This window comes from Schistocerca cancellata, chromosome 8, assembly GCF_023864275.1.
Source record: "Schistocerca cancellata isolate TAMUIC-IGC-003103 chromosome 8, iqSchCanc2.1, whole genome shotgun sequence".
Classification (NCBI taxonomy): Eukaryota; Metazoa; Arthropoda; class Insecta; order Orthoptera; family Acrididae; genus Schistocerca; species Schistocerca cancellata.
In genome coordinates, this window is record NC_064633.1 from 281,048,240 (window position 1) to 281,075,031 (window position 26,792).

General features: G+C 36.9%; 1 protein-coding gene across 1 annotated transcript; it reads left to right on the forward strand.

Annotated features, from left to right (window-relative positions):
* Nucleotides 1-1,078: 1,078 nt before the first annotated feature.
* LOC126095737 (transmembrane reductase CYB561D2-like) lies at nucleotides 1,079-26,028 on the forward strand. The gene is made up of 2 exons (XM_049910505.1): nucleotides 1,079-1,692; nucleotides 24,511-26,028. Exons 1-2 carry the CDS (start codon nucleotides 1,438-1,440, stop codon nucleotides 25,024-25,026), a joined length of 771 nt encoding a protein of 256 aa, XP_049766462.1. The 5' UTR covers nucleotides 1,079-1,437; the 3' UTR covers nucleotides 25,027-26,028.
* Nucleotides 26,029-26,792: the final 764 nt, after the last annotated feature.

Genomic DNA, 26,792 nt, shown 5'->3' on the forward strand with positions numbered 1-26,792 from the left:
TATACTTATTCCAAATGAACGCTGGGCCCATAACCTATTGGAATTTGCGCAGCTGAATAAGTATTAAGGAGAAAAAGGACATCTTACTAATAACTATATTTGCACATTCAAGAACAAACAAAATTACAACAGAATAATTAGCGCACACAAAGAGTGTTAGACAATGCCAAAGAGGTCTATTTTACACAGTGCACTTTGCGCCGTCACACACGAAATATATTGTTCACACAGTTCCAACAGACATCATATACCTCCACTTCCTTCAAGGTGCTAGTCTCACCGTCGTTGCAACAGTTCTTAGAAACTAATTAACACGAAAAAACTTTGCTGTCCAGCCAGCTGACAAGACAGGAATGAGCGAGTGGGGCATGAACTGTGCAGTCCGATTGTGGAGGGGATGGAAGTGTAAGTTCTGCGTGTGGAAACAGGGCTTTACAGCATTAAAAAAATAATGAAGAGGAGAGAGAGATAAAATTCATCTGTAGCAGTTTTAACATTGCTTGTACACAGCTTTCTCATAGTTTTTACCTGTATCCACTTCTGTGTTTGTGGAACTTCAAGCAGGCTCCCATTTATTATGAGAGATTTTACATAAGGTAATTTTATTATTTTATCATTGCCGAAGGTGTCTACAGCATTTTTCGAAACCTGTATCATAGTCCAATTTAGATCTTCAGATTATTCTTAATAGTGTTAAGCTTGCAAAATTATGCCAGTAGCATTGCCAAACAGGACGACGTCGATGACGACAAGATGTTGAATTAATCTTATTTTGTTATGGTCCCGTCAATGTACTGAAAGCTACGGAAATGTAATCGAGCCTCCCTGACAACACTAACGTACCGGAAAGGAATTTTTCTGTCAGGCAGACGTCAAAAACGTTTGTAACTTACCATAATAGCCGTAAATCAGGTCCTTTTCCGTTTCACTTTGTTCCTAGCTGACGGTTTTCTGTAGATTTGAATATCAAATGCACAGAGCTTTGAGAACTGCTTTCTTATGTTCTATTTTGGGAGATACAAAAATAGTTTTGACACAGCGTGAGGCCACTTAAAGCATCGTCAGTCACTCAGTTAACAACAGACTGTTACTCCGATACGGAAAATTTGAGTAACGTGTTATAAAATTAATACGTTTTTTTCTTCTTTTATGGTTGCTGTAGAACAGCCGTGATGTAGCAGCGGGCATTTTTGTGAGGTCTGCTAGGGAGAAAGAAACCATATACTGTTTCATCCGATAAAAAGATAGATAAGTGCGCACGAGCACATGTGTGCACAGCTGTGCGAGCAAAAAAAGAAAAAAAAAAGACTTATAAAAGGAAACATGACGTTTATACAACACTGCGTACAAACAGGGCTGTTTGAGGAAGTGAAACGGTTGAGTGTTTATTGTAGCTGGTGATGTGGATTTTATGACACTTTCTGTAATCTACAGAAAATGGCAAGTGCTTTTCCAGACGTATCTCCAGCTAATGATCCACTCAAGGATGAAGATGGTTACGACGAGGTACTTCAGCTTGAGCCTCAAGATAAAAAACCTAATACCAAGAACCCGAAATCACGCTGGCGGACAGTAAACATCATGAGCAACACAAGTCATATTTTGATGCTGTTGTTCACAGTGTACGTGTTGATTTTAAGTTTTGGTGATTATTCATTTTTTTCGTGGCATCCAGCGTTAATGACACTCGGTGTGAGTATACAAAATCATGTACATTATTATCGTAGATATTAGGCAGTGTAGCGTAAGCTTTTGTTACCAAGCGGTACAGCATGCAACTGTTGCTTATCTTGTAGCGTCGTTTTCATTCGTAGATAGGTGGAGAAATTTTGTGGTTTCTATGAAGAAGATTGTTTAATAATAATAATAATAATAATAATAATAATTTAGTTTTATGTATATCACAGATACACACAGACATATGTATCTTATTTCATCTGCTGTTCACCTGTCCGATCAGTAGTACTGTGCAAGTGTTCCGTATCGCACCAATGTACTGCCAAGTTAACACATTGTAAGGACACCACCACGATAATATTACTCGTACGTGTGCAGCTTGGAATTTGTGCATGGATTTACGTACTAAACAGCGAAAATTACACGCTGGTGGTTGTATTTCGTCTGCTCGTCATAGTATTTAAACAGTCGTGATGTGCGAAATAGAAATTAGTGGAGTTGCAGTTTTGACCTGTCTACCCCAGAAATTGCGTTTTTTAGTTCGGAGAGAGAGAGAGAGAGAGAGAGAGAGAGAGAGAGAGAGAGAGAGAAGGGGGGCACCCGTTTGTTTATGTTGGGACTGCTACTGTGAAGCAGTTTCCTCGTCAAGGTTATAAGTTTGTCTTTCCACGGGCCTGTACTTAGAATAAATAACTGTCATAACAGTTTTCATTATAGAGATTTTCAAACCAACACTACCATGCATATCTTTTATGGTATTTATGTGGTGCCCATGTAGTCGTTTCGTCGTTTTAGACTATGCTACTCGTCGAGCAGATTAACTTGTTCAATATTGTATTGCATGTAGAATGCAGCAAATAATTAAAAAATACTAAAGAAATGTAGATAAAACACTTTTAAGATTTTTGGTTTGTCGTGTGCGCGTCACGTGAAGCAGTAAATTTCCCAATCAGGTACTGGTAATGATTATTGTGTGTAGGCCTAGCTAGTTGAAAACTTGAGCATATTTTTCAAAACTTTAAAGCAGGCAACCAAACTTAACAACACACCTATCCTCCTCTGAAGTGTATCGTCAGTAACCGTGTTGGAGTAGTCTCTAAATAGTTCTTGAGAAATTTGGTACAGAGTAGAACTTTTATTTCTTATGTGGGAATTATACAAACTGTGAAATTTTATTTTAAGCGGATGGATTTTAATGAAGCTGCAGCGACAAGTTTCCATTTGCAAAATGGTTGGTGGTGCAAAAACAAAACAAAGAAAAAGTTAATGTATTTCCATTAAGTACAGGTACCAGGGTTCTATTCGTGTGGAATACTGTGGGAAAAAATTGGCTGGATAGAAGACTATAACAAACATTATGGTATCTCGGAAATAATGTCAACCCTTTTCCACTGAAAACTCAAAACTGCACCTCTGTGTTGCCTTATGCAGTTTGATTATATTGACAAGTGAGTCAGAAGCAGCAGGAGGTATAGCAGTCAGTAACTAATGGATATTTCCAAGTGACTCCATCTTAGATAGAAACAACAGGATAATTTTGTCAGTACTGTATTAAGAAATAAGTCACCAAGCTAACAACTGACTAGACTGAGTCAGTTTGAAGAGCAGTTGGTATGAAGAAAAACCAGATATATCAAATTTTGTAAGTTATGTTATCTGTATTGTAAAAGGAATTGATTGCAGTTTAAATGTATCCAAAAATTACTGGAGTGATTATTGCACCACATTTTATGACCTGTACATGAGTAAACTGTTTACATTGAAATTCAGAAAGCTGCTGTATTATTTCTTCAGGATGTCTTAAGGTGCATAAGAGAGTCACATTTACATGCTCAGCAAATTACAGTGGGAGACACTAAGGGTGGGTAGGACATCAAACGGGGGGACTTGGAGCAGGAGAGTCACCACAGGACATTTTAATTTCTGCTGTCTATACTTTTACAAATAAATTCATAAAACATTGTCACCATGACCAGGAAGGATTGAGGACTCACACTCATCGCAGTGGAAGTTCAAAAACGTAGCAAAATACCTTCTTTTACATATGAAATTTCATCATTTTTTCACTTGTTACTGGCTGCATTTGTTGCTATAGGTACACTTTTCTTCCTAAGTATGAGAGATTCTTCGATTAATTTTTCATGGCATACAAACAGTAGTTACAGGTGTATGAAACTTTAGAATTTTCCAAATCTATTAAAAAACTGTGGAAAAAATTGAGATAATTAACTATAAAACTTGAATTTTTTCTAAACATAAAGTTTAAAATGTAACAGTTCATTCATTTTTCATAAATTAAATAACTTCTAGAGTTTCATACATCTGTAACTATGGTTTGTATGCTGTGCAAAAGTCATCAAAGAATCTCTCTTAGGAAGAAAAGTGTAGCTATAGCAACAAATGCAGACAGTAGTAAGTGAAAAAATGATGAAATTTCACATGTAAAAAAAAGTGTTTTGTTACGTTTTTGAGCATCTACAGCTATGAGTATGAATTCTGAATCCTTCCTGGTCATGCTGTTAAAGTTTTATGAATTTATTTGTAAATGTATAGACAGTGAAAATTAAAATGTCCTGTGGTGCCTCTCCTGCTCCAAGTCAGCCCATTTGACGTCCTACCTCCCTTGAGATTTGTATACCAAGTGTAAGATTTTCTGTTTACATTCCAAGACAAGTCGCGAAACACTTCTATGGACAACTCATGTAATGCCATTATGGTGAAATTAGAAACACATTACATGGAAGCACATTAGTAGTCATTCGTCATGTATGTGAAATAAATAAATAAATAAATAAATAAATAAATACTGTGCCAATTATACAATATTGCACCAGTTATACTGTTTGTGTGTGTAATAATTCTTCTTGTGTTACATCTGTCACTGTAATTGGGAATTAAATTTGTGAATGTAATTGGGAAAAGATTCAGTTAAACTGGTGCACTAAGTACCGCCTTCTGCAACTGTAGAGTATTTTGCAAACTGCAGATATAGTTATACACAACTTTGTAAGAACAGTTTCTTTCCTTTTATGGTATACTGAGAAATGGCGAGGGCAAAAATTGAATTCTGGTTGTTGCATAATAGTGCAAGAAAGCATCTACATCTGCATCCATACTCCTAAAACCATTGCAAGTTGTGTGGCAGAGGTTATGTCCCATTGTAGCAGTTATTGGGTTTCTTCATTTTCCATTCACATATCGAGTGCGAGAAGAATGACTACTCGAATGCATTTGTGTGTGCAGTAGTTATTCTAATCTTATCTTCACGAACATTATGTGAGCAATATGTAGGGAGTTGTAGCATATTCCTAGAGTAATCATTTATAGCTGGTTCTTGAAACTTTGTTAATAGACTAATTCTGGATATAGTTTACATCTATCTTGAAGAGTCCTCCAGTTCAATTCCTTCAGTAACTGTATGACACACTCTCATGGATTAAACAAACCTGCAACCATTCATGCAGCCCTTCTCTGTATACTTTCAGTATCTCCCATTAGGCCTATTTGATATGGGCCCCATACACTTGTGCAGTATTCTAAAATCAGTCACATGAGAGGTTTGTAAGAATTTCCTATATATAGCAGTTTTCCAGTATTCTGCCAATCAAATGAAGTCTACTGCCTGCTTTACCCAAGACTGGACCTATGTGATCATTCCATTTCATATCCCTACAAAGTGTTACATGTCGATAATTTCATGTGAAATCACCCAGTGGCCGTTGCCCTTAAGACTTTTCTGAAAATTTGGTGTAAGAATGAGGATAATTAGTTAGGGTTAAAATATTTTTTCTGAAATTTTTTGACCAAAATTGTAATTAGGAGACCATTTTGAAACGTGGGCTCCTTCTACCAACTGGTGTTGAGAAACGAAGTGCCTTGTAAGTTAACCACTATAACTTTTCTTATTTATGAATCAATTTTATTGAATTTGGTGTCATTGGAAAGTAAAAGAATAGAGCTATAATATAAAAATTATTAAAGTGCTGTGTCTAAGCAACAAATGTTTGAAAATTTGTAATTAGGCTAATGTAATTTCTTACCAATTTTTTTTGCAAATTTCAGGTTTTTTTTTTTTAATTTTTGATTCAAATAATTCCTACTGCCATTCTTTTCAACATAAAAAAAATCAGAAGGGTATTTGTTCTCTATTGTTAGATCTTATACTTTTTCAATAATGCTGTAATAATTAATTGCTTCAAATAGCTGATCAACAATACATGAAACAACAATGGAAAATTTAGTCTAGTAGCAACACTCACATGCAACACAGGGTATGTGACTAATTAGAGAACAAGAAAAAGTGTCAAACCATCCAGTTCTTTTCTGCAACATACACAGTTGATTAAAAATCACAATGGCAAACAATTGTTCTTTAGGTTTTGTGTAAGCAGTTGTATGTCAGAAGTAAAGTAGTAGCAGTGAAAAGCTTGATTTAATAGATATGTTAAGCCTGAATCAAGCTGATGCTGAATTATTGAAGCTAAGAAGCACCTGTGAAAATATTGAGTGTGTTTTTTCTTCTCACAAAAGGCTCTGTTTGGTAACATTTGAAGACAGACAAAGAATTTGCTGTGACTCTTTTAAGAAGCATGGTAAAAAGACTGCTAAGAAATCTTTGAAACCTGTTTCTTTGCCCATGGCAAGGAAATATAAAACCCTTGGACTTATCCCAGGTACCAAGCTGTGCATAACATGGTATAAGGACATTTTATCTCCTGTGGGGGATAACCTTCCAGGGATGGATGAATGTGAAGTTGAAGATCAAGAATATACATCAGATCCATCTACAGCTCTTCAAAAACTTAATGAAAGTTGTGAATTACTTGAAATTTCACCATTTAAGGTTAGCATGAGAGCACAAGACATGCGTCCAGAATAGATTCGATCAAAGTCTCGTCGCTTAGCTTTAAAATTCCAGCAAACAGCATCAGAAGTGCTAAATGTTCCAGTGAAAAACGTGTCTGAAGAAACTGGCAGTGCTGAATGTACAGACTGTAATATTTTAATGCAAAAACTTAAAGAGAAATTCATCAGAAATTCGGTTAAAGGAAAAATACAAATACATACCTTAGCACCAGCTGCACAGAGTAAAGAAAAAACCAAATGTTTTTTAACACTACCGAATACATGGTAAATACATCGAGGATATTGCTAAAAGAAGGCGGTATTTTGTCAAAAGGGAGTTATAAAGTGGGGAACAGAACAGGTAAGGATGTGGAAAAAAGTGACCAGAATTTTTACTGTGAAGATGATATAAGTCGCATTTCTGCTAATAAAAAAGACTGTCTGTCTGTCCCTTCAGAAACTGGCAAAAGAGTGTATAAGACGAAAAGACTAATTTTACGTAATCTGAAAGATGTATACTTAGTTTTCAGAGAAGAATATCCTGAAGATAAAATTGGTTTTACTAAATTTTGTGAACTTGGGCCAAAAGAATGTGTTACTGTAAACATTCGTGGAATGCGTAACGTATGTGTATGCATGTATCTCCAAAACGTAAAACTGTTAATGCATGCTGCACATGTGAAAGAATCTTACACTGAACATCTACATAAACTTGTGTGTAATATGGAAAATGAGGAGTGCATGCTGCATTGCTGTTCTCAGTGTCCTGACGAATATGAACTGCACAATTTTTTAATGGAGCTGGATTCCTTACAAGATTGTGAAAATGTTGTATTCAAACAATGGATGCAAACTGATTGACCTACACTGGAGACATTAATGAAGATGACCAATGAATTTGTTGAGTATTTAATGCAAAAACTTCAAAACGTAACACATCATCATTATGTATCAAAATCTCGGAGTTATTACTTTAAGTCGAGCAAAGAAACCCTCCCTGATACTACATGCATCATCATAGTGGATTTTGCAGAGAACTAGGCCTACCTGTTTGCTTCAGGTTGCTGCACAAGGATTTCACTGGTAGAACATTCATGTCACCCTTCATCCTTTTGTGGTGTACTTTAAAACAGATGATTGCATTAAGTCAATGTTATTGTGTTGTACAAGTGACTGTTTGCAGCATGATACAAACACATTCTATGTTTTCCAGAAAACTGCTCTTACTTATGTATTGGAACAATTACCACACATCCAGCATGTTATGTACTTCAGTGATGGCAGTTCTGCACAATATAAAAACTTTAAGAACTTTTTGAATTTGTGCCATCACAAGCAAGATCATGGAGCAACTGCAGAATGGAATTTTTTGCCACTAGTCATGGCAAGAATGCATGTGATGGAGTTGGAGTACTATTAAACCTTTAGCAACAAGAGCAAGTATACAGCATCCATATGACAGTCCCATTTTAAGTCCAAAAGATCTGTTTACATTTACCAAAACTCATGTTACAGGAGTAGAAACCTTTTATGTTACAACAGAGGAGATAACAAAGTTCACAAACATGTTACAAGAACAATATGAGACTGGTTCTATCATCCTGGGACAAGAGTGAATCATTTTTTCAAACCACTGAATGAAAACAAGTTGCTGATAAAGCGTGTATCATCATCTACTAAATTCATTGAAGTTCCTCTTGGAATCCAAAACACTGCCTCTAACACAATTAAAGAAGAAACATTTGTCGCAGCTATCTACGATAACCAGTGGTGGCTTGGAAAAATTCTAGAGATAAGTGAAGAACACAGAGATGCAAGGGTCAAGTTCACGAGTCCAAGTGGCCCTACCTCAAGTTATTCATGGCCACTTCACACTGATGTTTGCTGGATACCTTATGAAAACATTTTAATGACTTTGCCTGCTCCTAGGGCCAGCACAAGTACTGGTCATTTATATACTTTTGAATCAGACATAAGATTGTCCATTGAAAACTTGTTTTAAAGAATGAATGCTTTTTAGAATTTTATGAGAACTGATCATCATTTGTGACCACTAGGTAAGAGTCACAAAATGAAACATGTATATTATTATTTATGTTCTTTCTGTTTTAAATGATTAAACAGAACAAACACCCTTCTGATTTTTTTTATGTTGAAATGTATGACAATTGGAATTCTTTGAGGCAAAATTTAAATTGGTGAAACTTAACTTGTGATTTTGACAAAAATCATGAAATATGTAAAAAAAATTGAAAAATGACTTTCATTACAGATTTGCACATATTTATATGCACAGTTGCAGCATTTTTATGGTTTAGTGATATAGTTGGTCCTTTTATCTTTCTAATGACACCAAATTGAATAAAATTGATTTATAAACAAGAGACAACCTACCTTTCATACTGACGCCAGATGGAGAAAATGCTAGACATTTCCAAATGGCCTCCTGACTACAGTTTTGATGTAAAAAATCTGAAAAAAATATTTTATCACTTTCTATTTATGTACATCCTTACACCTAATTTTCACAAATATCTGTGACGTGGTGGCAACGAGTTTTCTTTATTTTGGGTGATTTTAAATGAAATGAGCCATGTAGATATTTGTAAAAGTTGACTGATTCCAACAGTGACTCATTGCTATTGTAATCATAGGATACTGTTTTTTTCCTTTTATGAATTACAAAATTTTATATTTCTGAACACTTAAAGCAAGTTACCAGTCTTTGCACCATATTGAAATCTTATCAAGTTTGAATGAATATTTATACAGCTTCTTTCAGATGGTAGATAACGGCAGCATCTCATAAAGTCTGCGTTTGCTGTTAACATTGTCTGCAAAGTCATTAATACACAACATGAGCAGCAAGGGTCCCAACATATTTCCGTAGGGCACATCTGAAGTTACGTCTGCATCTGACGATGTCTCTCCATCCGAGATAACATGCTGCGTCCTCCCTACCAAAAAGTTCTCAATCCAGTCACAAATTTACTTGATGCCCCATATGATCGTACCTTTGACAATACGCTTACATGTGGTACTGAGTGAAATTCTTTTTGGAAATCAAAAAATACAGCATCTACCTGGTTGCCTTGTTCCAAAGCTTTCAGTATGTTATGTGAGAAAAGTGTGAGTTGGGTTTCATATGATCGTTGTTTTTGATATCCGTGCTGGTTGGCTTTGAGGTGGTCATTCTGTTCAATATACCTCATTATGTTTGAGCTCAGAATATGTTCTAAGCTTCTACAACAAATTGATGTCAGTTACGCTAGACGGTAGTTTTGTGGATCACTTCTTCTACCCTTCTTGTACATAGATGTGACCTGTGCCTTTTTCCAAGAACTCGGCACAGTTTTTGTGTTTGTAGGATCCACAATAGATTATAATTAGAAGAGGGGCTAACTCAGCCACAAATTCAGTATAGAATCTGATGGGGACTCATTGGTGTGTGGAGCTTTGTTCAATTTTAACGACTTCAGCTGTTTCTTAACACCTCTGACAATAATTCCTATTTCATTAATTTTTCATGGTACGAGGATTAAATTATGGCAGTTCTCCTGTTTTCCTTTGTAAAGGCACACTTCAAAATGGAATTAAGCATTTCAGCTTTTGCTTTGCTACCCTCAATTTCAGTTCCTTTCTCATTTGCTAGGAACTGAAAACTAACTTTGGTGCAGCTAACAGCCTTTACGTACAACCAGAATTTCTTTGGGTCTGTGAAAGATCACTTGACAATATTCTGCTCCAGTAGCCATTGAAGGCATCATGCATTGCTGTCTTGACAGCCAAACACGTTTCATTCACCATCTCTCGATCAATAGCCCTATGCTTTGTTTTACATCTATTATGCAGTAATCTCTGTTTCTTTAAAAGTTTCTTTACAGTGACCGTATACCATGGAGGTTCCTTTGCATTATTTTCCCCTACATGCTACTGCTCTATGCTGAATGGTTCAAGTTCCTCATTGAGATATGACTCAACAATTAGAAATTTCAGAGAAAATCTTCAGCAGTTAGAGTAGGATGAGGTGTACAAGGAACCCGATGCTAATTTAAAATATAACTTATTTCATGATACACTTGTAAGAGAATTTGAAAACCGTTTCCCCAAGAAAGTAGTTAAATCTAATTACAAGAAACCATGCAAAAACCTTGGCTTACTAAAGGAATAAAAATATGTTGTAACTACAAAAGGGAACTGTATGTAACAAGAAAGAGTAATGACCCAGAAACAGCCAAATATTATAAAAACTACTGTGCTACATTAAGAAAGGTTATTAAAAGTCCAGAAGCATGTTCATCATGTCTGAGATTAATACCTCTGATAACAAAATCAAAACAATTTGGAATGTTTACAAGGGAGACAGGGCAACCGAGAGTACAGGATGACGGCATCACCATCAAAGCGAATGGAAACTTGATAAACAACAAGCCGGAAGTCGAAAACATTTTGAATAATCATTTTTTAAATGTTTTAGAGAAAATAGGATCTAAATGTTCATTAGAAGAAGCAAGGCAGTTAATGGAAGAGGCCTTACCCAAACCATTTGATAAAATAGAAATTCCACCCACCTCTCCTTCTGAAATGAGGAAGATAATAAACTCTCTGAAGAATAAAAGTTCACACAGAATTGATGGCATTTCCAGCAGGATAATAAAAGCTTGTTCCCAAGGAATAAGTGGGATTCTTAGCCACATATGTAATAGCTCTCTGAGGCTGGTTATTTTCCCAGATAGACTGAAGTATGCCATTGTTAAACCACTGCATAAAAAAGGGGATACGCCTGATGCCAACAACTACCGCCCAATCTCTCTTCTGACTGCCGTATCCAAAATTCTTGAAAAAGTAATGTATTGTAGAGTAGCTTCACACCTTTGTAAAAATAAAGTTTTAACAAAATGTCACTTTGGTTTCCAGAAGGGTTTTTCAACGGAAAATGCTATATATACTTTCACTAATGAAATATTAAATGCTCTGAACAACCGGAAGTCACCCGTTGGGATTTTTTGTGATCTATCAAAGGCTTTTGATTGTGTAAATCATGGAATACTTCTAGATAAGCTCAAGTACTGTGGTATGAATGGGACAGTGCTCAAATGGTTTAAATCATACCTAATTGGAAGAATGCAGGAAGTTGAAATAAGCAGTTAACATAATATGCAAAAAACTGGTGATTTCTCAAACGGGGGAACAATCAAGAATGGGGTGCCGCAAAGTTCGGTCTTGGGTCCTCTGCTGTTCTTAATATATATTTATGACTTGCCATTCTATATTCACGAAGATGCAAAGCTGGTACTTTTTGTCGATGTTACAAGTATAGCTATCGCACCCAACAAACAGGAATCAACTGGTGAAATTGTAAACGATGTTTTTCAGAAAATCATTAAGTGGTTCTCTGCAAATGGGCTCTCATTAAACTGTGACAAAACACAGTATAAACAGTTCCACACAGTAAATGAAATGACACCATTAATAAATATAGACTTCGATCAGAAATCGGCAGCTAAGGTAGAATATTCAAAATTTCTAGGTGTAATCATTGATGGGGGGTTGAACTGGAAAAAACACACTGAGGATCTGCTGAAACGTTTGAGTTCAGCTACTTATGCTATTAGGGTCATTGCAAATTTTGGTGATATACATCTGAGTAAATTAGCTTACCACACCTATTTTCATTCTCTGCTTTTGTATGGCATCATATTCTGGGGTAACTCATCATTGAGTAAAAGAGTGTTCATTGCACAAAAGTGTGTAATCAGAATAATTGCTGGAGCTCATCCAAGATCATCGTGCAGACACTTATTTAAAGAGCTAGAAATCTTCACTGTAGCCTCACAATATATATATTCTCTTATGAAATTTGTTATTAACAATCCGAACGAATTCAAAAGTAATAGCAGTGTACATGGCTACAACACTAGGAGAAAGGATGATCTTCACTACTCAAGGTTAAATCTAACTTTGGCTCAAAAGGGGGTAAATTATGCTGCCACAAAAGCCTTTGGTCGCTTACCTGATACCATCAAAAGTCTGACAGATAGCCATATAGCATTTAAAAGGAAATTAAAAGAATTTCTTAATGGCAACTCCTTCTACTCATTAGATGAATTATTGGATATAGTAAGTGGGTAATTCCCCTCCTCCCCCCTTCCCCACCAAAAAAAAAGTTTGTCCTGTAATATTTTGTGTGATGTAATATCTTGTATAGACACCTTTTATTAACCTGACACATTCCACATCATTAAGAAGTGTCGTATTCATGTTCTAAGGAACAAGTACTAATATAATCTAATATGACACTTTGACTTTTACCTAGTTTACTGAACATACATATCTTTCTGCTTGTTTAGTAGTTTTTTGTACTTTTGTAATCATGTTGTCACAGCCGTGTCATGGTCACTGATACCAGTTTTGATGTGTACATCCTGAAAGAGGTCTGATATATTTGTTGCCATTAGATCCAATATATTACCGTCATGAGTGGGTTTCCCAACTATCTGTTTGAGGTTGTTTTCAGAGAAGACATTTGGTAAAGTTTCACACCCATCACTAATGAAACTGTAATGTTCCCAATTAATTGTTGGATGGCCCAGTGATAAGCATCATTTCTTCCAATGTGCGCCACAATCTGCAGTTGGTTACAACTTGTTCCCTAAATGGCTGCTGAAATAGCCACTTCAATGTGTTGAATTAGTCCCCCAGACATACACACTGGGTGCACCTCATGTTGTTTCCTATTCCTTGCTGCCATTTACCTAAGGGGTACCATCATTTGCTGTATGTTTGAATGGCAGACGATTAATAAACCTCTGCCCTTTTGCACTTGCCTCCTCCTGACACCAGACAAAACAGGTTTCCCCATACAGGTGAAATGAGCCCCAGTGGTTCAGTTTCAGTGAAAGACAGCACCACAGACTTGTTGATTAGGGGGATTGGCACAACACCCAGAGTCCTCCCTGGTTCCTGTCCACCCCGTACAACCACCCGCAGACAGGTGGATGAGCAATGACAGAGAGGACAGCACTTGAGAGGTACCTGTGGTACAGGTATCACAGGTACATAACTCACAGGAGCTCTTCCAACACACAGATTCACAGCAACTGCCAATCATTTGGCAGTAGTCAGGGCAATTTTCAGCTGCTTATTAATGTCAACCAACTCATCCCCTGTATGAGAACAGCATTCACAGTGGGGCTGCATTGTGGCTTTCACAATTTATTATAAGGCAGTTAACACTTAACTTTACATTAAATAATTTTAGCTTAGCCTGCTGATTATCTTTTAATCTGTTGAGTCAAAAAATCCCCTGTAAGAATTGAAGCAAATCACAAGTATATGTACAGTAGGGAAATTACCTTTCAGGGATTAACTATATTAAAAAAATTGGTACCATATAGTATTTGTAGATTTTCTCACCTTGAAGACAGAACTGAAAGAATATGAGTGGGTGCAATCACAAAGCTGCCTGTACCTACTGTTTGAGAGCTGATAGAATTCTGCAGGTTCTGTCTCCTGTTTTCTGTCTGTTAGACTAGTCAATCCCATTGCACTGCTTTCTCTCTCTGTCTTAGCCAACCATTCAAACCAAATTCTTTAAAAAAGAGTACAGCATTGTTGCCTGTGTGTACTAGAAAAATTAAAAGGTTTGGATATAACTTCTCACATAACTTTTTCCCTGTATTTTTTTCTCAGCAAATTCCAAATTGAAATTTTCCCATTTTATCAGCTGAGTGTCATTTTCATCTAGAAACAATACACTTCACCTGAAGATGAAGATGGAGTAGGAAACATTGAAGTGCTGCTTCAGGAAGACACTCCCACTAAGCTGATCAGAAAATTATTTACAGAATGTATTATTTCATTCTTTTACTGGATGCTCCACTGTATTTTACAACTGTCTTTTATTGATGCTTATGAGTTTTATAAAATGTATCAATAATTAATAAAAATTAAGAAAGTGAGAGAATGAAAACTATTTGCTACTATGATTTTCTATCCAATTTTATGCAAAATTTTTATAGATATCTAATAATTTCCAAATGTAAGCAGATAACTTTGACAATGTAAAACTAATTGATAAAAAATTTGCCCATGTACATGGATATGAATCAAATGGTGGAATCAGTAGTAGTAGTAGTAGCAGCAGCAGTAGTAGTAATTTATTCATCCAGTCATCAAGTTTACAATGGTATATAATCTGACAGCTTAATAAATAATTCATGCTGTATGTACACAGAAAAAATATGCACGTCTTTAATGAGCAGAGGACAGGTGGTCAGCTGTGGCCTTGAAGGGCTGAAGGAACCATCTGACATTTGCCTGAAGTGATTAGAAAGACAACATTAAACCTCAAGCAAGATGGCTGCACAGAGCATGAGCTTCCATCCTTGTGAGTCCAGGGTCAGTGTTTTAACAAATGCACTGCTTCAGTTGTTTATATCTAACACACAGTGCTCTTATATTTGTGTGTACTTAGAACAAAGTAGCACAATAATGTGGTTAATAACTCTGTTCATATAGTATCTACACTGCACACATCACACACACACTTGCAGATGATTTCAGGACCATGAACATATTATGTTTACAGTCTTCCCTTTTGCCTGTCTGAAAAATCAGTCAGTGTCCCCCTCATGATGAAAGAGATGTTGAACTCAGAAAAATGATGACATGTTGGTATTAGTTTTGTAAAACCTTGTCACCAGTTTGGTGAACCCTTGTTGGCAGTTTTGTGAAGGCCTCATCGCTACAGCTGTGGAGGCCGAATTGCCACTGTTGTTACAGTAGGCAGAGTTTGTGAGTTCATGAAATGGCTTCTAGTGCAGTACACTCCTAAGAAACTTTCTCCCTGCCACTATTTCACAGCTATGCTCCAGGGTCAGGTAACAGGACAGGAGAACGAAAGTTCTACAACACCTCAACAAATTAGCAACAAAGTTACACAAGTGAGTTAAAACCATTTACTTATCTTTGTGACTTATTGAATAATGAAGTCTGCAACACTGCATGGAATATTACACAAAAAAGGCCCGCAATGGCTAAGTGCAAATAATCGTAGGTAAACGTTACAGTACATAGCAAATGCAATTTACAACTGTCTGTTCACTTCTAAGAGTTCACAAAATGACGTTCTCTGTCTAAGTCATCCTTGGACAATGCTCTATAACCAAGTGGGTGAGAGCTGCTCTTCTCTCTTCCTAGTAAGCTTCTGTCCATTGTCATCCAGTCATTGGTAGATTGTAATTGGCCACTAATTGGCTGAGGCGAAGTTGATATCTTCATCCTCAGTGCCGCCCACGGTGCTGGTGGTACTTGCACAAGTGGCGAGTCTCTATGGCACTGGCACCATCTTGCGTCTTTGCTCCTGTGGTGCTTTTTCTCTGGCTGTGTCCTGTTCAAACAATACAACACCATCATCATGTACAGCTGAGCACAATACTGACAGTGGGGGTAGGCGTGATGTTGAACCAGTGTGCAGCAGTGACCGTTGCTGTAGCCAATGCCGAGTCGCTGCTCACACCCTATCATTTGTGTTGAGACTCCGAGGGAACACCGGCCGAAAAACGACACAGAGGGTGCATCCCAGCACCCGCCGGCAGAGCATTTTCTTGATGATGAAAATCCTCAACGGCAACTCTTTGACAGGAGGCCCCATGGTAGGCCTCAGTGTGGGGTTGACCCAGCTGCTGTTGTGTGTCAGGTGCTAGCGGACGTCCGCTAGTGGACAGGTGCGATGTCGGATCGATGTCCATTGGCTAGAGATCTGCAAAGAGCACTCCACGGCGCTCGGATTACGTCGATCGGGAAGGCCTGGAATCTGTGAACATACAAGAAGCGGCAGGCTTTGCAAGCGACAAGGGCAAATTTAATTTAGGTGCCGCTTCTGCAATCCATCAGGACCTCGAATGTGAAACATACACAAACTAATTGACTGAGTGATGATGCCACACTTCCATGATTCGTTTCTCCCATAGATTCTGTAAAACACAGGATGGCTAATCCGATATGTTGGCTGACTGGAGTCTGTAGATGCCAACCGCAGCGAGCAATGGAACACATGGAAGAGCATGTGGTGGCATCAGCCAGGTAGCACCTTCGCGGGCCAAGGGCCATTGCGGGGTTGGGAGTGATAAGTAGACAAGAAGCAAAGTAAGGCTTTTTTGTGTGGATGATGCAAGTGAAGTTTGTACATTTGCTATTTGAACCTGTGAACAAAATTTTCAGCTTCACCATTCAATTGTGGGTGGAATGGTGTTGAGGTGAGATGGTGCAAGCCATTTGCTGCACAGAAATCTTCAAATTATGCAGAGACAAATTGAGGTCCTTTCTCTGTGACGAGCCGTTTGGACAGACCTTCAATGCAGAATGCTCGATCTATTTTGTTGTCAGTGTACCCATTTCTCTCGAAAGCCGTTTGCAAATGGGTACACTGACAACGAAATAGATCGAGCACTCCACCCTAAAAGAAAAGTGTCCGAAAATACACGATGATGACAACAACAACTGTCGGCTGGAAAAGTTTTTCTTCCATTTATTCATAACATCACGGACAGTATTGGGAAAGTTTTGGCCAAGTTTCAAGTGGAGACAATCTTTCGACCTAATATCGGTGAAAAACGCACGACACCCCTTAGCTACCCCAGGTGTGTATAAAATTCCATGTAGCTGTGGCATGGTTTATATTGGTACAGCTAAAAGGAGTGTTAATACCTGCATATCGGAACATAAAAGGAACTGTAGATTGGGACAAATTGACAAATCAGCTGTAGCGGAACACGTTTTCAAAGACGGTGATCACGAAATAAAATGTAGTGAGACAAACGTGATAGCTAGGACCTCACATTATTATACCCGCATGTATAGAGAAGCTATAGAGATCTACAAGCACGAAAATAATTTTAATAAAAAAGAAGAAGGTTTAAAACTAGACAAGATATGGCAGTCGACATTGTACAAACGAAGTGAAAATCGACTACCTGTAATCGAGAGAGATGACACAGGCCAGAGATAGTTTTAAAGTCGAAAGCACGTGGTGAGTGGTGGCGCCATCTAAGTGCTCTATATAAGCAGGACCTCCAGCGCCTAGCAGCCAGTTGCCGACTCATTTAAGATGATGTTGCCCGCAGTAGGCAACGAAATGTCAGGAAGGAGAAGAAGTTTTACATATGGACCACGACAATTCAGCTCGGAAGTATTAATTAATGAATCATAGGTAAACTTCGCAGTACATAGCAAATGCAATTTACAACTGTCTAGTCACTTCTAAGAGATCACTAAAGAACTTTCCCTGTCTCAGTCAGGTCTGGTTGATGATTTGTAACCTACTGAGCAAGAGCTGCTCTTCTCTCTTCTGAGTAGGCTTCTGTCTGTTGTCATCCGGTCATTGGCGGATTGTAGTTGACTGACAGTTGGCCAAGGTGAAGTGAACAGCTTCATCCTCAGCACTGCCCGTGAATTACAATTTTTTTTTTCAAATTTCGTTATTGAATTATGTGTAGATATACGTAACAGTACTGGAATCTTTGAGAAATCCAAACTGTGATTTTGACAATAAATAATTTGTGGTCAGATGGCTAAGACTTTCTATATTATCTTCTCTCAAAATTTTAAGAATGCTGGTAAAAATGAAATTGGTTGGAAATTTGGCCCTATTTATCTCCTTTCATGTATTGAAGCTTAACTTCAGCATATTTCAGTCAGTTGAGAAATGTTCCAGTGGTAACTGATTGGTTAAGCATGTAACTTCATAGGTTGCTAAACTCTGAAGAACAATCTTTAACTAACTTTGTTGATAATATTATTAAAAGACTGCATTGCTGCATTCTTTTTTTATGCGTATCTGTGGCTCAGCATCTTTGCTATATGGGGAGTAGTGATCTATACTTTTCATAATATTGTCATTATTCTATTCTGGATTTTCCTTTGTTTGATTTTAACTTTGTTGATATTTTATGATAACCACTACAGTTTTTTGATTTTAAAGATTTTACAGTGGACAGTACTTCTGTTTTTGTAGTGAGGATCATATTCATATTACTGAAGTTATTTGTGAAGATGGTCTGAGGTATTCAGTGACAGCGTCTGTTGAACCTGAGAACCAAATCTTTTCAGTGACAGTTATGAAATACTTTAAAGTGTTTTGAAACACTGCATGCATCTGTTACCTGTATTATTTACTCTCAGTGCTATATGTTCCTCTTCATGTCATGTTTTATACAAGTCTCCTGCTTCACTATATCCCATATTATCTTTATTTTGTTATCTGATGTGATTGTCTCTTTCTGGTAATGCATTTGCTTCGATGTCTGTATTACTATCTTTAATATTTTGCAGTATGTCTTGTAATAGGCTGTAGCATCAACATCATAGTTGTTTGTGACTGGCAGATACAGTTTCGTTTTTGTTTTACATGGTACCATTATTTCTGGATTAATCTATGGCTTTTTTGTAGACTTTGGTTTATCTGGGTTAGTTTATGTTTGGGGGAGGGGGGGCAGAGTGTTCAAATCAGTAAGAATGTTGTTAATAAAAGTGTTGGATTCATCATTCATGCTGTGAGCACAGTATACATCACTCCCATTGCCACAATAATCAAATTTGGCTTGACTACCCTCTTGAATTCAGATTTAGTAGAAGAATGCTGAAGATTAGATGGGTAGATCATGTAACCAATGACGAGGTACTGAATAGAACTGGGAACAAAAGAAATTTCGGGCATAACTTGGCTAAAAGAGAGGATCAGTTGATAAGACATTCTGTAACATCAAGGGAGTGCCAATTTGGTGCTGGTGGGAAGTAAGGAAGGAAAAAATTGTAGAGGGAGACAGACAGACGGATGTATGCAGTAAGCAAGTTGAAAAAGCTTGCAGTAATTATTCGGATATGAAGAGGCTTGCACTGGATGGAGTAGCATGGAGAGCTGCAGCAAATATTCTTCATACTGAAGACTACAATGGATATTATATCCTGTTCAGTATTAACTTCAAAAAAATCTACATGTCATGCTCTGAGAGTCCATTGTCTGTTTGTTTTATAGCGTAATTTTGTTCATTAGACCTCCCTATAAAGATATCATCAATGGCTGTTTGTGAGCAGTTAGCTACCCTAGTTGGGAAGTTTACGCCACGAGTTTAGTTGAATGATAGTGTTACTGACTGCAGTACATGCTTCTTGGGAAAGTACTTACGAAAATCTGCATTAAAATCATCATCATCATCGACTATGTCTCATTTTTCTGCCTCTGTTAAGAAGGCCAGTGGGGCTTTCAAGTTGATTTATGAAGAGATTAAAGTGATTCCATCAGTTCCATCTCCTGAATGGAAATAAGGTTTTTCAGAACTTACTGAAGCTGCACTCACCCTCGAAATTGATTTGAACACCACTGTGGCATACTAGGCATGGTGTTGTTAGAATTGATTGCCCTTGCCATTCTCTGACCTTTCAACTACACAAGCAGTTAGTTTAGAAGAGGAAATAAAAATTGTAGAACAGACTGGGAATTGAACTGCTGAATGTTCGCACTTGTAGTTTGACGCTGAGCGACACTCAAACAGGAAAAGAGCTGTACAGGAAAATAGCTGTGTGTATTTATATAGAGTAAAATGAATAATTCACTTATTAAAAAAAAAAAAAAAATACTGTACATGCCAGCTGAGAGGAAAAAGGTACATTAGGATAATCGTGGAAAATATAAATAGACCATACTGTCTGTGAGAAGTAGCAGTTGTAACCAGCTGGTAGCATAAAATATGATCAAACAATTATAAGAATTACAATAATATTGAGAAGACTGCATATTACAACTATTACCTAGCCCAGCTATTAAGTGACATAGACGAAAGCAAACTAATTATTACCCTATTACAAGTCTCTTCTCTTGGAAAATATCCAACAAATTAAGAATAAGAAAAGAAGTGGTGCCATGTATTCAGTTTTTGTAATAAGTCACTGATTTCAATTGTAAATTGGGTTGGTGATTTGTCCTTTAGCATTTTAAAGATAGAGCCACCTTTACCTCAGATCAATGCAACAAAAATAGAGATTTGTGTTTTACTGTATCAAGTGCAAAAGCAAGGCTTAACACCGATCTGAGATTTTAAAGCCTGTCACTACTTCAGTATCAGGTGAAATTAAGAAGTTGTAGAGAGATTCCTACAGTGACACATTTACCGTATGGAATGATAATCAAATGAGTAAATTACCATCAGGCATGTAATGTTCACTTGTACTATTAATCTTAGTTTTTAATTCCATGTTTACTGACCTGTTTCATTTTGACTCTCTGATAGGATTAAAATGTTGCAACATTCATCTTTCATGTTCCACTGATAAGGTAACCATTATGGGTGAGATGTTAGTTCAGTGATCTTCGTACAACCAAAGCTGGATGGAGAATTTTGGTCTTATAATGTAGAACTTGGCAGGACACACTGAAGTACACCATTGACATGGATGTTGTCATCTAAAAAGACATAGTCCACAGTATAATCATCATGAAAATGTAAAAGAAAGGGCAACACTTGATTACCTGGAAAGTTAAAATAAACATCCTGCTTCATTTTCATGGTAACCTGAATGAGGGTGTCCGGTTCATGGTAAAGAAAAAAAGAAAAGTCCAAAACATAGCAGAACCACCTCCCACCTAAAATACAACCTACACACACTGTGAGCTAAACTCCTCATTGGGGGCCCTGTGTACTGGACACCTTGAATCATTTGAAAAGAGGCAATACTGCAACTCATCATAACGCATTACACATCTGTAGTCAGCTACTGTCCAGTTTCTGTATTGTTTGACTCATTAAAGATATACAACTTTAAGTACTCCCGTGAGTAATTGCCTTTTGGTTGGTACCTGACTACAAATATCCAATGCTTTCACTTCTCAATTTTCCCTCAGATGTCCACGTCACACTATAGTTTTCATATGATGCAACAGGACAGTCATCTTTTTTTTTTCACTAGTTTCAAAACATTTCAAATAATTCTTCTCTTGAAATTGAGAAAATACAGTGCCAATTGCTCATGTAGACAGAGAATCAGAAAGCTCTTTTTCTATGGACATGTAATATCCATCATATTGTAGTAGACAAGAAATGAAACATAAAAATTGTTGACCAGACACTCAGACAGCAGCAGTTCGACATCCAATTTAAAGTTGAGATAACCTTGTTAGACCCACAGGTGACAGGCTTTGAAGTAAGAGTGCAGTTTGTATCACCACCAATGGTGAGTTTCATCTATGTTGAAATTTCATTTTTTAAGGGCACTGGAAAAATTATTGAACATAATTGTCTATAGGTGCAGTCTTATTACTTTAACTTATCTTTATAGGAGAGAGATTTTTAAGACAGAGATTTAGGAACCAGGTTTGAAATTGTAAGACATTTTCAGGGGCAGATGTGGACTCTGATCACAACCTGTTGGTTATAAACTGTAGATTAAAACTTAAGAAACTGCAAAAAGGTGGGAATTTAAGGATATGGGACCTGGATAAAATGAAAGTACCAAGGTTGTAGAGAGTTTCAGAGAGAGCATTAGAGAACGATTGACAAGAACAGGGGAAAGAAATACAGTAGAAGAAGAATGGGTAGCTTTGAGAGATGAAATAGTTAAGGCAGCAGAGGATCAAGTAGGTAAAAAGACAAGGACTCATAGAAATCCTTGGGTAACAGGAGAGGTATTGAATTTAATTGATGAAAGGAGAAAATATAAAAATGCCGTAAGTGAAGCAGGCAAAAAGGAATACAAACATCTCAAATATGAGATCGACAGGAAGTGCAAAATGGCTAAGCAGACATGGCTAGAGGACAAGTTTAAGGATGTGGAGGCTTATCTCACTAGGGGTAAGGTAGGTACTGCCTACAGGTTAAAGAGACCTTTGGAGAAAAGAACCACTTGTATGAATATCAAGAACTCAGATGGAAAACCAGTTCTAAGCAAAGAAGAGAAGGCAGAAAGGTGGAAGTAGTATATAGATGGTCTATACAAGGGCGAAGTACTTGAGGGCAGTATTATGGAAATGGAAGAGGACATAGATGAAGATGAGTTATGATACTGCGTGAAGAGTTTGACAGAACACAGAAAGTCCTAAGTCAAAACAAGATCCCAGGAGTAGACAACGTTCCATTAGAGCTACTGACAGCCTTGGGAGAGCCAGTCCTGACAAAACTCTACCATCTGGTGAGCAAGATGTATGAGACAGGCGAAATACCATCAGACTTCAAGAAGAATATAATAATTCCAATCCCAAAGAAAGCAGATGTTGGTTGGTGTGAAAATTACTGGACTATCAGTTTAATAAGTCATGGATGCAAAATAATAACACAAATTCTTTACAGAAAAATGGAAAAACTGGTAGAAGCTGATCTTGGGGAGAATCGGTTTGGATTCCGTAGAATTGTTGGAACACGTGAGGCAATACTGACCCTACGAATTATTTTAGAAGATAGGTTAAGGAAAAGCAAACCTACATTTGTATACTTAGAGAAAGCTTTCGACAATATTATCTGGAATACTCTTTTAAATTCTGAAGGTGACAGGGGTCAAATACAGGGAGCGAAAGGCTATTTACAATTTGTACAGGAACCAGATGGCAGTTATAAGAGTCGAGGGGTATGAAAGGGAAGCAGTAGTTGGGAAAGGAGTGAGACAGGGATGTAGGTTATCCCTGATGTTATTCAATCTGTATATTGAGCAAGCAGTAAAGGAAACAACAGAAAAATTTGGAGTAGGAATTAAAATCCATGCAGAAGAAATAAAAACTTTTAGGTTTGCCGTTGACACTGTAATTCTGTCAGGAACAGCAAAGGACATTGAAAAGGAGTTCAGAATGGAAAGTGTCTTGAGAGGAGGATATAGGATGAACATCAACAAAAGCAAAACAGGGATAATGGAATTTAGTCTAATTAAATCGGATGACGCTGAAGGAATTAGATTAGGAAATGAGACACTTAAAGTAGTAAATTAGTTTTGCTATTTGGGAATCAAAATAACTGATGATGGTCAAAGTAGAGAGGATATAAAATGTAGACTGCCAATGCCAAGGAAATCATTTTTGAATAAAAGAAATTTGTTTACATCGAGAATAGATTTAAGTGTCAGGAAGTCTTTTCTGAAAGTATTTGTATGGAATGTAGCCATGTATGGAAGTGAAACATGGATGGTAAATAGTTTAGACAAGAAGAGAATAGAAATTTTCGAAATGTGGTGCTACAGAAGAATACTGAAGATTAGATGGGTAGATCACGTAACCAATGAGGAAGTACTGACTAGAATTGGGGAGAAGAGGAATTTGAGGCACAACTAGAAGAAGCGATCAGTTGGTGGCAAATGTTCTGAGGCATCGAGGGATCACCAATTTAGTATTGGAGGACAGCATGGAGGGTAGAAATCATATGGGGAGACCAAGAGATGAATACATCAAGCAGAAGACCACAGCAACAACAACTACTACTTTATATAAAAAAAAAAAAAAAAAAAAAAAAAAAAAAAAGAGAGAGAGAGAGCCAGTAAATTTTGTGAAAAGCTATACATTCCTGTTTCAGGTCTTCAGCATTCATTTACATTTGTATTTTGTTCATTCATGAATACATTATAAAAAATTAGGAAATTTGTTTAGAAATAACACTTCTTAATGGTCAAACAACGGAAACACCAGGTAGGAATGTGAACAAAATAGGAAAAGATAGATTGCTACATACCATAATGATTATACGAATGATTTGATGTTAAGGCTTTTATCTATCCAACCATTTCTAATGTGACCGCTTGGTTAAGACAGTAGCAATTCATAATGATTATAGGGGAGGGCACTCTTAGAGGTGCTTCCTCTTTTTTCCCATTGTTACAGTAACAGTATTTAAATTTATATTTCAGCTTTAATGAACAGATTTTACTTGGCCTGTTACTTGTACAATAAGCACATTAGACATACATCGTTGTTGTCATTTTTCACTTGTATTAACATTTATAAATTGTTGTTAACAGTCACTGCTCTTCATGGGTGAGGCAGTTTTGGCGATTTCAACTGGGAACTGGCTGACTTCAAGACTGAACAGGAGAAACCGCGTAACAGCTCATTGGGTATTGCAGGCCATAGCTGCTGCCTGTATTTTTGCAGGATTTTTGATAATATTTATTAATAAAAACAGAAAAGGAAAATTACACTTTCAGTCTCTTCATGGAATAGTGGGTCTAGTTTCTGTGATATTTGTTGGAATAACCAGCAGTGGAGGCGTTGCCGCATTGTATACAACGCGCTTGAAAGACATAATTAAACCAGCTAAAGTTAAATTTGCACACAATGTCTTTGGCATTATTACATTTGCCATTGGAATAGCATCAACGATACTTGGTATTTATTCAGGATGGTTCACAAGACATTCAAATACATTAATGCAGATAGTTTCTGTAATAGTTGTTACACTAGCAAGCATTTTTGCTGTGATAAATGCTTTTAAATCTGCGTATTCCAGATTTGTTAACATGGTACAAGGTCATTAAATTGATGTACTATGGTTAAATAGTGCATTTATGGTGAGAAATCATTTTGAGTTGTATACATTGAAACTATAGGGTTTTTCAGTAGAATGTTAACAAGTATTGTACAATAATCACTATTTTTGTGATGTGTGTTTGTTGCATTCTAAGAAACAAGATCTATTGTTTCAAAGCGTTTGTTGAAATAACTTTTTTCAGCAGGAAGTTAAGACCAAGTATTGACCAAAAACAGTGTATTTGTTAAATATGTATACTGAAAATTAGTAAATAAGATCTATCTCCTCAAATCATTTTGTGGTACTGTTGGGGCATGGATTGGTTCAGATAATTGCTACCCTAATTATTTATCTCGCATATAATAGGACTGACAATAATGCTCAATATTTTCCGAGAAAACTGCTACTTCATTTTTCCATTGCTGAATACATTGCAGTCTGCAACAAATGTGCTGAGAAGTAAGGTAAAACTTGTTAATGATGTAGTCCATTGTAGGAGTTTAATTTCCTTTCATATATACACAATTTTAGGCTGGTGTTACAAAAAACATATGGAACCATGGGGCAAGTCTCTTTGTATTTGTATTGGAAAACAATTGTCATATTAATGGAATGATGATATTGACCATGCATCTTTGTTGTTTCATGCAATATATTATTTTGTTAACAAAAAACTTGCAATGTTCTCCCAGTTTTTGAACAACATGTCTAATGAGATTGTGTTGTTCCAAATGACAGTTTGTTTATACACTAAAGTTCTCTGAGAATCTCCAGTAGAAAATCATTAGCACTCTGTTTGGTAGTTAACTGCCTGCTCTTCTTCTTATAAATCAGACAAGTAACCCATTGGTTGTTGCACAGCACCAAGTAGCACGCTGGTGAAGTTCTTAATCCTTTGAAGCAGGATAGATATTAATTTCTGGCTATATCTGTGTACAAATGAATATGCTCAAAATTGACATCATTTACCTGAAAGAAAATATTTACAAATAAAAGGAGGCAACATGAATGGGTTTGTTGATTTCTCTAATGTCATGTGAAAGACTTCTTGGAGTAAAACAAGGGCTTAATTGAAAACAAAGTAAACCTCCCATTTATAGAAATTTGTTCTGCCAGGCTCTGCCTTTTGTCTGTGCATCTCACAGGTGTCTTACAATTTTCAGTATTTTTACTTAGAAAATTTTATTAGACTTACATGAAAATAGTGACAAAAAACATAACGTTCCTATAGCAACTGTAAAATGTATTTTGTTTCACTGTTGAAATATTCAGTGTTGTCACACGTTCTGGAAATCAGGGAATTTCAAACACATCAGGGAAATCAGGGAAATATTAGGAAAACTTTCTTTTTTTTTAAAAAGCTGGAAAGATCTCATTTTTGGCTGTCATGGATTGTTGCTGGCTGGTTGCAGATGAGTATGTGTGCCACTTCTCCACTCCCTCTTTCCTGTTGCTTCTTCCCTTCTTACCACTCTCCTCAGCTTGCAGTCAGTGCTACCCTCACTTCTTGCCGCTAGTCTAGCAGCTGCTGATGAGAGGCAGGGAGGCATGAGAAGTGTTTTGCTTGGAGATTCTCAGAGACTGCAGATGCAGTGGCCGGAGACAGTGGTCATGTGTGCATGAGTTGTGTCTGAGTGGTGGTGTGAATGTGTGTGTGCTCACATTTTTTGACGAAAGCTATGGCTGAAAATTTAGTTGTGAGTGTGATTGTCTTTTCTACATGTCTGCCTGGGGCTCAGCAATCATCTTTACAGTGTTTCTACCTATCCTCAT